The 14,852-nt window shown below is 40.6% G+C and overlaps 1 protein-coding gene across 2 annotated transcripts in view; it reads right to left on the reverse strand.

The window, feature by feature from the left end:
- The window catches only part of LOC144666757 (uncharacterized), a 66,255-nt gene that overhangs the window by 5,896 nt on the left and 45,507 nt on the right, over positions 1 to 14,852 (reverse strand). For both annotated transcript variants that reach the window (XM_078528139.1, XM_078528140.1), the window contains one exon: positions 1,077 to 1,199. In XM_078528139.1, coding sequence (XP_078384265.1) covers positions 1,077 to 1,199 — 123 coding nt within the window. The remainder of the gene's footprint in view (positions 1 to 1,076; positions 1,200 to 14,852) is intronic.

Genomic DNA, 14,852 nt, shown 5'->3' on the forward strand with positions numbered 1-14,852 from the left:
TCTCCATTACACCTTATATTTCTCAGCGTATATTTTTCTCTGAGGAGGAACAAGACTATGGTTGAGGTTTGTTATGTGGCTTATCGTGTTTACTTAGTTTTGCTACAATACAACATAAAACAGAAATACCCTTGTCAACATTTAGGTTTTCTTGTAAAACTCATATTAAAGGTCGATGTATAAGTTTACGCGATACGGTTAACAACAATTTTGTTTGTAGTCAATATTACAAAAAAGGTAACAAGAAATAAGCAATCAATATCCCATAAAACCCCGCTTTAAAAGCTTCTATTCTCTAATCAAGCCTACTGTCCTGACCGTGCACACCAAACTGCAGGGATGTTCTAGTTTGAACTAGTGAACAGCACGTCTGCGAGCTTCTTGAATTGCGAAAAATGTCCTCCTACGCATTGAACAAACCGTGTTTTTAACGCAATGGGAAATACAGTCCCTTGTAATATACATGTATACAGGCAAGTAAGGTTGTATTTTAATGCTTCTTGATGAAGTAAGCGCTACACTCTTTTTATTTTATAAGAATGTAGTTTATAAGAATATCGAGGCTGAAATTTGCGAATTTTTAAGAATATTTTAAGAATAAACCCGAGGCTGAGATTTTGAAAAGAATATAGTTTTTAATTGAAACAAAATTAGGTTTTCATTTTCGTCACTATCTCTGTGAGGAATGCTTTGTTTAAAGCCAAAACGGCCAGGCTGCAACAAAAAGCAATGGTGCATGTGTACAATGTAACACGATACAGATCTGGACACCAAACTCTTGTAATTGAGTAATTGATTACCCAATACTTGCTAAAACGGAAATGTCAAACGGTATTTTCTAAGAATGTTCATAAGAAAAATAAGGGAGAAAAATAAGACCATTCAGCCTGGGTCGGAAAAACTGTATTCTTATAAAAAAAAAGAGTGTAGTCTAGGAAATGAAATATTTTTTACAACTTAAAAAGTTTGCAGACGTGCTGCTCTTTAAGAAACTGACAAAGCACATTAAAATGGACTGTGACGCTATAGTTTGGAGACCTTAGTACAATGCTGTATGAGCAAACAAAACTCCAAACCTCATCTTCATTTTGGGCTTTCTCTTCTTCCTGTTCATCTTTAATGACAGTTACGTCCTCATCAAACGAGACATTCTTGCTTTGCCTTCCTTCCGAGTCAGTTGCACTAGTTGGTCGTCCATTCTATAACGGATAGTAAACATTGTTACCAAGTCATTTCCAAACAAATTAATAATTCAACAAGTTTAAAACAAAGTAAATCAGAACCGTGACCAGGGTTTGGATTTGTGATCTTAATAGGTATAAATGTTTACGATCTTATTTCTCCTTTATTCTGTACATTAAGTTCCGATTAAAATATATCAAACACTAGAGAGAATATTTCATCCCATTAACAAGCATCACAATGTTTGTCAAAAATACTCTGCTGCACGTCTTATTTTCCACTCTTTTCTCGTTGTTTGGAAATGTAATACCTTATTATTGGAAATTAGCACTTCAGGAAATGAAGCGTTAACGTTAATTAAGTGGAGCGTTAATTTCTGCGACCTTAATTTCCATTATTTTGGCCCCAATTTTTCGATACAGTCCATTATTTCTTCAGGGTGGACACTCGAGGCGGTCAGATTCCTTCGCTTAACCCATACGTTTGGGTTTATTATCACGAACATTGTTTCCGTCCCGTATTATTCGCCTAGTGTTGAAATAAACTTGTTTCTGTTGTCTCAACAAGCGTTTTTTCTTTGTGTACGTCGCGTTAAAATTTCCTCCATTTTGAAATGTTACCCTCTCTTTCGCGTTAATTTCCTTTATTGGGAAGTAATATTTCCTTCAATTCGTCGATCGCGTTAATTTAAGTCGCGTTAATTTCAAATACCTTAATTTACACAAGCGTTAATTTGCTATAATAAGGTAAAACACTCACTCTCGTGTTTGATAAACTTTACATTACATCAAAACACTTAAATCCAAACAAACATAACAGAAAATGGACTGAAAACTGGTGTACAATTATAAACAAACACCTCTCCATCCATCGACGCCAACAACTACCCACATCTTACCAAAGTCTTCTTTACTGCCTCAGCAAAACTGACGAACGACTGTTCGACTGTGGAAACCTCCCAGCATTACAGACTTTCTATATTGTACAAAATTTTTAAAAGAACTGATGACCCTCACGATATAAGGAACTTACTAATATAACAAACTCCATAATACTTTCCGATAATATGAAACGTCCGATTATAGCCCAGACTACTATTCTGCTGAAACGAATTTCAACTCAGAGTCGATCAAGTTTATTGAAGTATAAAAGGTCAAGACTAAGATTGAAAGGTAACAAACTTTACTGACTAGCATTTTTGTGTGGTCTTAGGGAAGGCATTGCAATTATTTCTTGTATTTAAAGCTCGCAACATTTGCTGTTTTCAGCCATTTCTGTGATGAACTCTCGCTTCCCGCAGAAAAAGTTTAAGCTGAGCGGTACTTGCCGCGATCATTTCCCATATAAGGTCAAACAGGTATAATGGCTGATAACCGGGATTCAGTGAAGCAGTCAGAAAGCTAGAAATTCATTATCCGCTAATAAACACACTAGTCAACATGGAAGTAATTTTACTTGGGGGTAATTTTTTTTAATGTTATCTGTCACAGGTGTAGTGCGTAATTAAAAGTTTCTAACGTTTAATCGATTTCGTTTTAATGCTATCAGTTATTTTAGCAGAATGTTACATTACATTTAGTTGGTGTATCAGATTGTTTCCTACATTTACCTACTGTACATAAAAAAAATAAATTACTTTATTTAAGTGCCGTGTGACTGTATTTCAGAGATGCTGTATTTAGCACTGCTGTTAATAAACAATTTATTGGAACTTTAATTCGTTGGGAAACTTCCCTCTTTTACATTGTTAAATTGGTCTCACGAATTTCGTTTAAATAGTTAGATTTATTTTATACAAATTGCAGAGCTTGAATAATCATATAGTTAATAGAAAATTGAAGCTTATTTTTTATTGCCAACGAGACAGCCGAGCCAAGAGGCGAGGCTGTCGAGGCGGCAGAATCATAGAGCCGTGTGCGTATGAGTGTATAGGCAGAGAAAATCTTAAGTTCTGCTTAAGGGACTTTTTTTTGACCATATTTGGGTGTAAGTAAACCCCATATTTGGGTTGTATTGTTCTTTCCAACTGGTTCCCAGTCTCTCACTCCTTGCTCAACCAAGCTAGAGAGCAAATGACCAAAATGGCGTTCACGCGGCTCGCTGTTAAAATTTTCAATGTGGTCATTCATCCCTTTACCGATAAATACACCTTTAGGGAATTATAAATCGAAAGAGAATACCCTACAGAATATTCGACCGCCGAAAAAACGAACATCAAGGTCTTTAAAGCAATAAAATAATCTTTCGACTTTGGAGTCCTTTGATTTACGATCGAAGAGAGACATGAAAATCAAAAGCGGACTGTTGACTTCAAATAGAGTTTTCTTGACTTATGAGAATGCTGAAGTCGGGTAAATGCTTCCTTTTAGTGTTGATTTTGTTTATAGTAATTGTTTGACCGATGATTTATTCCAAATCAAATACCGTTTATATTTCATTTGGCACGCATTTTCTCTCCGCGTAGGAATAACTTCAATACAAGGCGACGCTCACTAAAATTACTGCATGTCATACACACAAGAAAGTCAAAAGTTTTTTGCTTCTAACGGCAAATGTAATGTTAACTTGAATAAAAATTTTGTCTCCAAATAATCCTTGACCGTTCAAGTTTTGTTTTCTGTTCAAATTTTTCAAGTTTTGCGTAACTGAACATGACACTTCGCATGCGAGACTTAAATCTGACCCGTGCATTACTGTCTCTGATTACTGAAAATTATTTTAAAAAAAGCATCTTAGCAGTTTTGATTTTGGGATTTGATTTATAAGAAGTTCTTGAAATGCAACTATCCCTTTTGTGGACGGAAACATTTTAACCATCGCGTGTTGCATTTACAAAACAGTGATTAATAAACCTCATTTATCGCCTACATATTTGTGACATTTTAACGTTGAAAAGAATTTAAAGATTTGTCAAGAGTTATAAATCTGTCAAACCCGTAGCCTGTTAAAAGAGTGCGCGATCGCGAGAATACGCGCGCTGGAAACTACGGCGCCTGCTACCCAGGCTATCAAGCCTGTGTCATTTATGAACACCAGAGAAATAGCACTTTTTTCGCATATTACCTAAAATACAATTTACCATATTTTGGTCATTTCAAATATAGTTCTATCAAAAACCATTCAATATCTGTTCTTATGAACAAACAGCATCAGATGACCCTGCCGATTTGGAAGCATTGACCCCCAATCACTTCTTGCTGCAAATGAAGGTGTCTGGGTTGCCACCAGGGCTTTTCGTCAAGGAAGACCATTTGGGCAGGAAACAGTGGAGAAAGGTCCAATACCTAGCCGACGTCTTCTGGAAGAGGTGGATTAATGAATATCTACCGAGTCTGACTGAAAGAGGAAAGTGGTTAAGAGACCAAAGGAAGGTTAGAGTGGGCGACCTGGTGCTCGTTTTGGAAGAGAATGTCCCTCGCAACAAGTGGACTGTGGGTCGTGTAACTGAGGTCTTTGAGGGAAGAGATTCAAAGGTGCGATCCGCTAAGGTGAAGACTTCAAGCAAGGAGTTGCTTCGTCCAATCGTGAAGCTGTGCCTATTAGATGGACAGGAATGAAAGACACTTACGAGGATTAACAAACGCTTAAACTTTGACGTTTGTGGGGCCGCTGTCGTGTCTTTCGTGCTTAAATGCACGTGGGCGCGATTGGCAACGTAACTCTGAATAATTCCGTGTTTTGCATGCACGTGACATTTTTTGATTTTGGGAACGAGTATTTTTGACTTTGTAATTAGATTGGGAGCGGTTAGTTAGTTCGCGAAGTTCGCGAAGAAAGTTACGAATTTTCAGAGAATTTCGAAGCGAAACGTAGGACGAAATGTAGGGCTGCGTAGACACGCATGACTTAGAGATGTACGTTAGCTAAGAAACTCTGATACGGACAGGACTGGCCGTGAAATTCACACTTGTCCATAATAAAGTATTTCACCGGCAACAAACAACTTAGAGTGCTAAAGATACGTAATGTCGCATATACACACATGAGAGTTACCGGTTGTGGCACAACTTGCAAAAAAACCGCTCGGGCTCGCCTGGCTCGCTGGCTCGCCAGTCTCGCCTCGCTATTTTTTGCAAGTTGTGTCCACAACCGGTAACTCTCATGTGTGTGGGGGTCGCAATGCCAAAACTCTCATGTGTGTGGGGCCCGCAAGGCCAGCCCTTTTGTGTGCGGGGCTCGCAAGGCCAACCCTGTGCTAGGAATAAATATCAATTGAACAAATATTTTTAAGGTATATACACCGAAAAATGGCTGCCGCAAGATATTCGTCAGAAGTTTTGCAAGCTATGATGGAGGAAAACCTCCGTGAATTTCAAGAAAACCCCCAAAGAAATTTAACTTTTTTATTGGCCCACACCGATTTTAACGAATGGCTCCGTGTATGGAAAATGAACATACCGGAAGCTAACGAAAACAACAAAGATCTTTACACTTTTGCAAGAAAAAACAAAAAAAAGTTTTATGAGCTTTTGGTAAGCGAAATTGATGACTTACAAAATTTAAAAGCAAGCTTTGGACTTGAAGTCAAATTTTCAAAAAAAATAGACGGTGAGACGCAACACATGGAACACTATTTCAGAGAAAGTGAACCACACCTTTTTTTAAAAAACGACAAAGACCAAATAAAAAAAGAGTTTGACAAATTTATTGACAAAGCAAAGGGAGAAATTGAGGGTTGGTCAGAGAACGGCTCTGGGTGGGCCATTGAAAGAATAACAAATGCGTACATCAACGTTGCGCGTTATCAGCCATTGAGAGGAGGAACTTATTTGCCTTTGCCCCCAAAGTTGGCAAACAAGAAAGCAATTATTAACGTGCAAAACAGAGATAACCAATGCCTAAAATGCGCTTTGAGAGCTGCATTATTTCCTCCAAGAGATGGGAAAAATCCACAAAGAACAAGCAGATACCCAGTTGACGACGGCATTAACTACAATGGAATCAATTTTCCAACTCCACTAAAGCAGATTGACAGGCTTGAGGCGCAAAATAAAAACCTTGCAATAAATGTGCTTGGGTGGGACTCAGAAGACGAATGTGTGATACCTTTAAGATTAAGCGAAAAAGAAAATAGCATTCCCCGTATATTTCTTATGTTGATTGAGTCAGGATTAACACAGCACTACTGTTTTATAAAAAGAGTAAGTGCTTTGTTACATGACCAAACCGGAGATCAGCATAAAAAACACTTTTGCATGATGTGCTTGACAGGTTTTACAAGAGAAGACTTGCTCGAAAAGCACAAAAAATATTGCAATGGCGCTAAAGGCAGACCAACAAGAATCGAAATGCCGGAGAAGGGGAAAAACACTCTTTCTTTTAAAAACTACCACAAACAAATGAAAGCGCCTTACCAAATTTACGCCGACTTGGAAGCACTGCTAAGGCCAATAGAAGGGTGTAAACGCGAAACGGCCGAGGAGCGCCAGAAAAGAAAAGACCTTGGTGAAGAAGTGAAAGACATGAAGCCGAGTTACACAGACAAAACAGAACAGCACGAGGCATGCGGATTTGCTTACACAGTTGTAAGGAGTGATGGTGAACACGAAAAAACATTTGTGTACAGAGGACAAAACGCCGTTGAAGTATTTTTGAACTGTCTTTTAAGTGAAGAAAGAAAAATAAGATATGAATTGTCAAAGCCAAAACCTCTTGTGATGACGGCAAAAGACTGGGTAAACTTCAAAAATGCAACCAATTGCCACATTTGCGAAGAAACGCTAATGAAACAAAACTTTTTGGACTCTTTGCCAGTTTGGATTGGAAACAAAAAGGAGCTTAATTACTTTGGGCAGATGCACAAAAAATGTTATTACAGAAAGGAAAAAGAGGTAAAAAACCTGGATACCGAAACCCACTATAAGCTAAAAAAGCTTGAAAAAGAAACACACAAATTAGCAGCGAAAAACCAAAAAAACTGCTTAGCGTGCCACAAGCCGCTTATCCAGCCGAACTACAAGGATGTGGTAAAAGACCATTGCCACATAACAGGCAAGTTTCGAGGAGCCGCACACAACATTTGTAACTTTATGATGCGATTAGATCCGAAAAAGGTCCAAATACCAGTTGCATTTCACAACCTGAGGGGTTATGATGCGCACCATTTAATGCAGTCAATTTCAAAGATTTCAAAAGAGGCACAGAAAGAAGTAAAATGTGTTGCAAACAACATGGAAAAATACATCACATTTTCACTTGGCAAACTGCGTTTTATAGACAGCTTAAACTTTCTTAAAGGAAGTCTTGATTCACTTGTAAAAGCGATGCCGAAGGAGGAATTAAATATAACAAAATCTAATTCAACACAGTCGTCTGATGAAAGTTTTGAACTTCTTTGCAAAAAGGGAATCTATCCTTACGAATACATGGACTCATGGGAAAGATTTAGCGAAACAAGTTTGCCTGAAAAAGAAAAGTTTTACAGCAAACTTAATGATGAGAACATAACGGATAAAGAGTACGCACACGCGCAAAACGTGTGGGAAACCTTTGGCTGCCAGACCCTGGGCGACTACCACGATTTGTACGTTAAGACTGACGTGACCCTGTTAGCCGACGTCTTTGAAAGCTTCCGAAAACTCTGTCTTGAGAAGTACGGGTTGGACCCCGCGAATTATTACACGACGCCAGGCCTTGCTTGGGACGCACTCTTGAAAAAGACAGGCGTGGAGCTTGAGTTACTTACAGACTATGAAATGCATCTTTTTGTCGAAAGGGGAATAAGAGGCGGGATTTCGATGGTAAGCAAGAGGTATGCAAAGGCGAACAACCCTTATGTTGAGGGATTTGACCCGAGTCAGCCAAAAAAATACATAACGTACCTCGATGCGAATAACCTTTACGGGTGGGCAATGAGCAAGCCGCTTCCAAAAAGTGGATTTAGATGGAAAAAGGTTATGCCAACAGAAAAAGAAATAACGACAAAAAAAGAGTATGCAAAAGCTGGATGGATTTTAGAGGTGGACTTGGAATACCCGAAAGAGCTGCATGACGCCCACAACAGCTATCCATTAGCACCAGAGAAAAAGAAAATAAACAAAGAAATGTTTTCGCCTTACCAAAACAAAACAATAAAAAATCTTGATTTGCACCCGCCAGACACCGAAAAGCTTGTTTTAACTCTTGAAGACAAAACCAATTACGTCGTGCATTACCGAAACTTGCAGTTTTATCTAAAACAGGGAATGAAACTCAAAAAAGTGCACAGGGTCTTAGAGTTTGAACAAGAGGCGTGGATGGAGCCGTACATCCGGATGAACACAGAATTCCGAAAAGAAGCGAAAAGCGTCTTTGAAAAGAACTTTTACAAGCTAATGAATAACTCAGTTTTTGGAAAAACAATGGAAAACTTGAGAAACCGTGTAGACATAAGAATAGTGCGCAGTGACGAAAAAAAGAAAATAAGAAAATTAGTTGCAAGCCCATTGTATTCAAGGCATGTGATGTTTTCAAACGATCTGGTTGGAATAGACATGCGAAAAAGTAAGCTTTTTCTTAATAAACCGGTCTACACAGGCATGACCATCCTTGACGTAAGCAAGCTATGCATGTATGACTTCTTTTACAACCATCTGAAAAAGGAGTACGGAGAGCGTTGCGAGCTTTTGTATACAGACACAGACAGCCTTTTGCTTGAGATAGAAACAGAAGACGTTTACGCGGACATGGCAAAAAACATTGACAAGTACGACACAAGCGACTACCCAGAAGAGCATTCACTTCATTCAAACGAAAACAAAAAGGTGTTGGGAAAAATGAAAGACGAATGCGCAGGAAAACTAATTTCAGAGTGTGTTTGTTTGAGGCCAAAAATGTATTCAATAATGACAGAAGACAAAAAAAATATAAAAAAAGCAAAGGGGGTAAAAGAGTGTGTGACAAAGAATAAGATAGATCATGAAAACTTCAAAGATACACTTTTTCAAAACAAGGAAAGCTTTCACGAAATGCACATGCTAAGAAGCTATGCCCACGAGTTGTGTTCGATAGTGGTGAACAAAAAATCGCTATCCTCCTTTGACTCAAAGCGATGGATAGCGGATGATGGGATACATACAAATGCTTACGGGTATAAGTTTTGCGAAACAAAGCCTACATAAACATAACGTTTAGAGCTTTTCTGAGCCCAAGGGGCTCAAGCACTAAGTGCTTGGTGGTAACTGTGTATTTGGAGGAATAACAAGCAATTCTTCACGCACGAAGCCGCGCTTTGGACCATCGTGCAAGTAATAAAGAACTGGCTGATTAGGTTTAGTAACAGACCTTTCAATGCTGTAGACTTTTAATGACCAAATCGGATCTGTAGCCCTTTTTACGCCGCCTTCCAGCTCGCCAGGTTGGTAGAGATAGCGCACATTAACGAGAGAGGGTATTTTTTTTTCTTTCTTGCCAACAGGCCTTGTATATTTTGAGGACGGTTTGGACGAAACAGCCTTTTCTTTGATTGCAGTAGCAGGTTTTTTTCCAGTAAGACTGGTAACTTCGTTGTTCAGAGCGGTAACAACTTCGGGAAGCCTTTTTACCCACGCTGTCGACCGCTGGCCAGATGGCAGGTTCATCTCGACACCGTACTGATAACCAAACAGGCGCCCTGCCAGTGTTTGATTAAAACGTTCAACAATAGCTTGATCTCTGTGAATGTTAACACGCCCGCGTCTAATATAGGTTTTGTGATTTTCCATTTCTTTAGTAACAGCTCCCATGAATTCGCGACCAGGGTCAACTTGAAGCATCTGTGGCCATTTTAGTGCACTTCGCCTGTAAATTGTCTGAAAACCTTTTGCAACCTCAGTTGAATCTTTGGAGGTCAAAGGCTCGGCCTCTTTGAAACGGCTGGCAACGTCAACAACAGTCAGAGCGTATTTGTAAACTTTTCGCCCTCGCGGCAGTTTGTCGTGTGGCAGAAAAAGAAGGTCCGCCTGGTGGACCGCGTTAGGAGAAGAAACATCAAATTTTGGGCGAGGAACGTATCGTGGTGCCGGAAGGTAGATCTGCCAAAGGGCCTGCTTAACTAGCCACTTTTTAGCAGCATCTTCGGAAACCTTGGCCGCCTCGGCTAATTTTTTTATCGCTGCAATTCCCTTCCAGTAGCCCTGGGGGCTATAGTAGACTTTCGAGATTTTCTTCGAAAAGTTTTGCTCCGCAAAAATCTTTGCATCCATGTGTATATAAGAAAAAAAGAAAAGTTTAAAGAAACCGAAAGGCAGCGTACCCAAGTGCAAGCGCGCCAGCGCCAACGAACATAAGTTCACCTTGTTTCTGCTGCTCACTTGGCTGATAGAAATCAGAGAACTTGGGTTCTTTCGGAGGAATCATTTGTTTGTCAGGATGTGCCTGGTTGTAGAGTTTGAAAGCGTAGTCTGTGTTCGTAAAGTTTTGTTTCGCTTGCTGTTTGATCTCATTGTTGGTTTCGATCCAGTCGAGAAGCTTCGTGCGGTCGCGAGAGTACTTCGCGTAAGCTGCCTGGTAAGCCTCGAGAGCTTTGTCGTGTCTTTCTTTTTCTTTCAAAGCGGCGTCATCTCCGCCACCCAAAGCTCGAGCAAGATAGTTGCCGCCAATGAAAGCAGCAGCGTTCAAGATAGCTCCGCCAGCCATAATCGCGACGCTTGCCATTTTGTTATTATACTATTCTAATTTTTTTTTAATTGGTTGGGAGAATTTTCTGGTCCTCGAGATACTGTTTAAGTGCAACGCTGCCAGCCATGACGGCTGTGAACTTTACATAGTTCATAAAACTGCTGCTTGGGTCGGATGTGAAGTTTTCTTTTACAACTTTTTTGGCAGCCCAGCCGATTCCGGCGGCGAGACCTGTAATGGTGGCGGCATCCATGAGCGTTTTCACGAGCTTGTTGTCGGACATGGCGGTTCAGTATAAAATAATAAAAAATATTCAATTGAAAAATTTTTTTGTTTATTCTTCACCGTTTTGCGAAGCAAAGTTTGCAACTTCTTCACCAGATTCAACTTCTTTTGTTTTTTTTATACCTCTTTTAAAAATTGTATCCTCATCCTTTTGCACCCGAATAGCGGTTTTAACGCAAGTTTTGGAAAATTCAAACCAAAGTAATGCAATACCAGCCATAGCTGCACCTTTAACAAGGTTGTCAAGAATAAAACCAAGGGACATTGTCGGTATAATAAATGAAAAATAAATGTTCAAAAGAAATTTTTTAATCCATCGGACGGATTCCTCTTTGTTTGCGAGGTCTAATGGCATTTTGGATTGTCGAAGGCGTGTCTGAAGAACGCGTTGCAACCCTTCCAATACTTTCTGCTGTAACTGGTGTGTCATCAGTTATAAGAGTTGGCGGAGCTTTAAATGTTGGACTTCTTTTTTCGTTGACAAAGGCTTTGATGTCTTCGCGTTTGACATAAGTTGTAACGATTGCACCGCCGATACCAAGCAAAGATATCCATTGATTTGTGGTGAGACCGCTTGATTGCGGCTGAGCCTCGGGCGGAGCTGGTTCCGTTACGGCCGGTGGTGTTACATTTCGCTTTGCAGCAGCAGATTTCTTTTCCTTTTCTTTTGCAATTATTGCAGCAGCCTCGACAGCAGCTTTTTTCTGTGCTTCACGAGCCTGTTTTGTTTTTTCAGCTGCAAGCTTGCCAGCAGCCACTCGCTTTGGATTTTTGGCAGGCTTTGTTGCTGGAGTTGTTGAAGTAACTTGTTTCTGTTCTTCTTGAGCGATCGGAGTTTGTGATTCACGTTGTTCGAGCTCAGCCATTATATAATGAGACAAAAATAATATTTAAATGAAAAATGCTCAGCAAACTTTTTTGGTCAGCAATTTTTAAGCATTGTTCAGTAATTACTTAGCATTTTCTTAGCATTGCTCAGAAAAATCTTCAGTAGTTAGTGTTTCAGCGCCATGGCGCTGGGACTCAAGAGTCCCTTTGGTTTGCAACTTTGTCAATTCGTTTAAATCAATGTGCTTTGTTGTGATGAGCGCAGCATTTGCAACGGCAAGAAATCGGCCGCATTTCAAAGCCAGACCGCCTGCCAAAGTGGACAGCTCTTTACTGATAATGTAGTCGTTTTTGAGTTCCTTCTGATAATCATTGACGTCCTTGATATTTACGGCCATACCAACGACTTTAGTTACAAGAAAAATAAAGCTGTCGATCAAGCTGTCGGTTGTTTTGGATCCAACGTATGCCTCATATCTCTTTAAGTACTTTTCAACTTCTTTATCTGTCAAGCGCTTCACCTGCTCGTGTGTCAGTTGCACACCGATTGCTTCTTTGGCTTTTCCTGTTGAAACAAGGATTGCAAGCTGTTCACGCAAAGCAGGAATGTCAGGGCCTTGAATGAGTGCCATAGCGCTTTCTGTACTTTCTGGTTCAGCTCCTAGCAGTTCCATTACGGAAGCTAATTCTTGTTCACATGCAGCGCCCTTGACGCTCTCGGGAGGAGAAGTTGCGAACGGGTCAGCCATTTATTACTCTAAAAAATATGTTCAATAAAACAATTTTGTGCCGTAAGGGTGGCGATGAGAAATGACAAGATGCGAAAACTTATTTTTTTTTAGCTTTAAAATGATTTCTTTGTAATCCTCATTGGCAAGTTCGCCAGCGTAATCCTCAAAGATTGCCTTCGTGGTCTTGGCAGAGGGGGTGTAAAAGAAAACGATTGCCGCAACATTTTCGCGGAATGAGGATGTTATGCTTGTCAATTTTTGAGTTAACACCCATATGCTCAAGCCTGCGTGGCGAGCAGAGAAAGCAAGATTCACCAACTCCCCTGTTCTTCCTTTTACATCTTTCGAAGCAGCACAGTCGTCGAGGATGATAAGCGTGTTCGTACCCTCAAAAAGAAATCTTGAAAGCCTTAACCAAGATTCCACCTCGTGCTGCTCGCAAATGAAAACAAAAAATCGAATATCTTCCTCAGCAAAGCGATAATAAGTCTTGTTGTGCTCGAAAGTCGGGCAGATGAGCACGATGTAGTCAAACTTGCCTCGGAAAGGGCCACAAAGCTGATTGACCACGTATCTTGTTTTTCCTGAGTTCGTTGGTCCCACAATGAGGGCGTTGAAGGGTATATTGGCAGGATCCATCTTCGTTCGTATATGTACCTAAGGTACACTTTTTCAAAGAAAAAATTATAAAAGCACAGATTCTAACTGCCTGCCAAGTATATTCATTTGGGCGTCGCTGATTACGTAAATGTGGCAGTTCAAATTACCTGTGCCGCTTGCTTTCCTCTCTAGCTCAAGCTGGACACCGTCCTTTGTGTTCACAAGGCGCGTGCCGCTTCCGTGCATCGAGTGGTCAGCCATGGAACGCAGATCAATAAGAAGGCCAAACTTGTCTTCTGTGTAAAACTTTTGCAGAGTCATGTGCTGCGTTTTATTTTTTTCTTTCATGTAGAATCTTTTAACTTCTCCCCAAATGTCCATTCCTTCGATGCCGTTGTTGTACAGCATGTTTGGCGAGCCGTTGACAGTGATGCTTACTTTTGTAAGGTCCGGGTTAATGTACTTTTCCGAGCTCCTTGCACCTTTGTTATATTGCTCAATAAATAGGAGCAAGATACCTTTCATGGACCTCCTCTGCGGGTTGACCCTTAGATTCAGACGTGTGTCGGAGCCTTTTGCAAAAGTCGTCACTTTATCACGCTGGATGTGGTCGTAAGCGAACTCTTTGCCGCCCGAATAAGCGCTGAACGCTTCATCTGCAATTTCCTCGCTTCTTATCATCTCGTACTCCAGCTGGATGTTTGTCAACTTGTATTTTAGTTTTGTTGTATCTGAGCCTCTGACCACATGTTCGGCTGCCGCGAGCTTCAGTTCGAACACAAGATCGTTGTATAGTGCCTGAGGATAAAATGCCCCATGGTCAGTTAAAATCTGGTGATCCAGTCGGATGCGGTATTTATTTCCATATATCTCATTCAGCTTTTTTTCGGCGTCCACACCTGAAGTTTTCTTATCGCCAGCATTTGAGCGAATTTTGTTGAGGTCCTCGCTCTGAATGCCCTCTGGCACCCTGTCGTCGCGCTCCTCCTGCGAAAGGAAAAAGTCCTCAAATATTTTGTAGATGTCATAGCCAACCGTGTCCTGCACGACGGTGCCTTCGTACTTTACAACAAACTTGTCGACCAGAGCTCGGCTGACGTTGTCAACCAGAAAGTTGTTGGCATGGCCTCCGCTCAAGTCGATGTTGAAGCGCAGCGCCAGCGAGCCAGGCACAATGACCTCGTTTTCGTTCAGCTTGGGCACTGAAACATACAACGTTTCCTCTGGATTGGCTTCTGTGCGGTCAAAAGTGATTCGTTTTACCGCGCGCTCGGCTTTCAGTGCGCCGAGTATTTTCTCTGTGCGTCCCGGTCGAAGGTTTTCTTGAACAGCAGCCATCTCTCGATTGGTTTTATTGTTAAATTGAAAAGTTTAATTTGAAAATATATATATATAAATTAAGCGATGGCAACAGGTGGTGGTGATTTTGGATTCGAGGACCCTGATTTTGACCAAGATCTTGACCACAACAGTGATAACGATGATGAAGAGGAACAAGAGGTCGACACAACCCGACCATTTCAGCCCGGGGAGGCATCCACACCCTACCATGGGGGTGAACAACATGAAATGCAAACGATGCAGCACGAACAGAGCGGGCTGCCAGACACATCCTACGAAGAAACACCTTTTTTGGGAAGCTTTATTCAT

The sequence above is a fragment of the Oculina patagonica genome, chromosome 9, assembly GCF_052425735.1.
Source record: "Oculina patagonica isolate OP01 chromosome 9, crgOcupat, whole genome shotgun sequence".
Lineage (NCBI taxonomy): Eukaryota > Metazoa > Cnidaria > Anthozoa > Scleractinia > Oculinidae > Oculina > Oculina patagonica.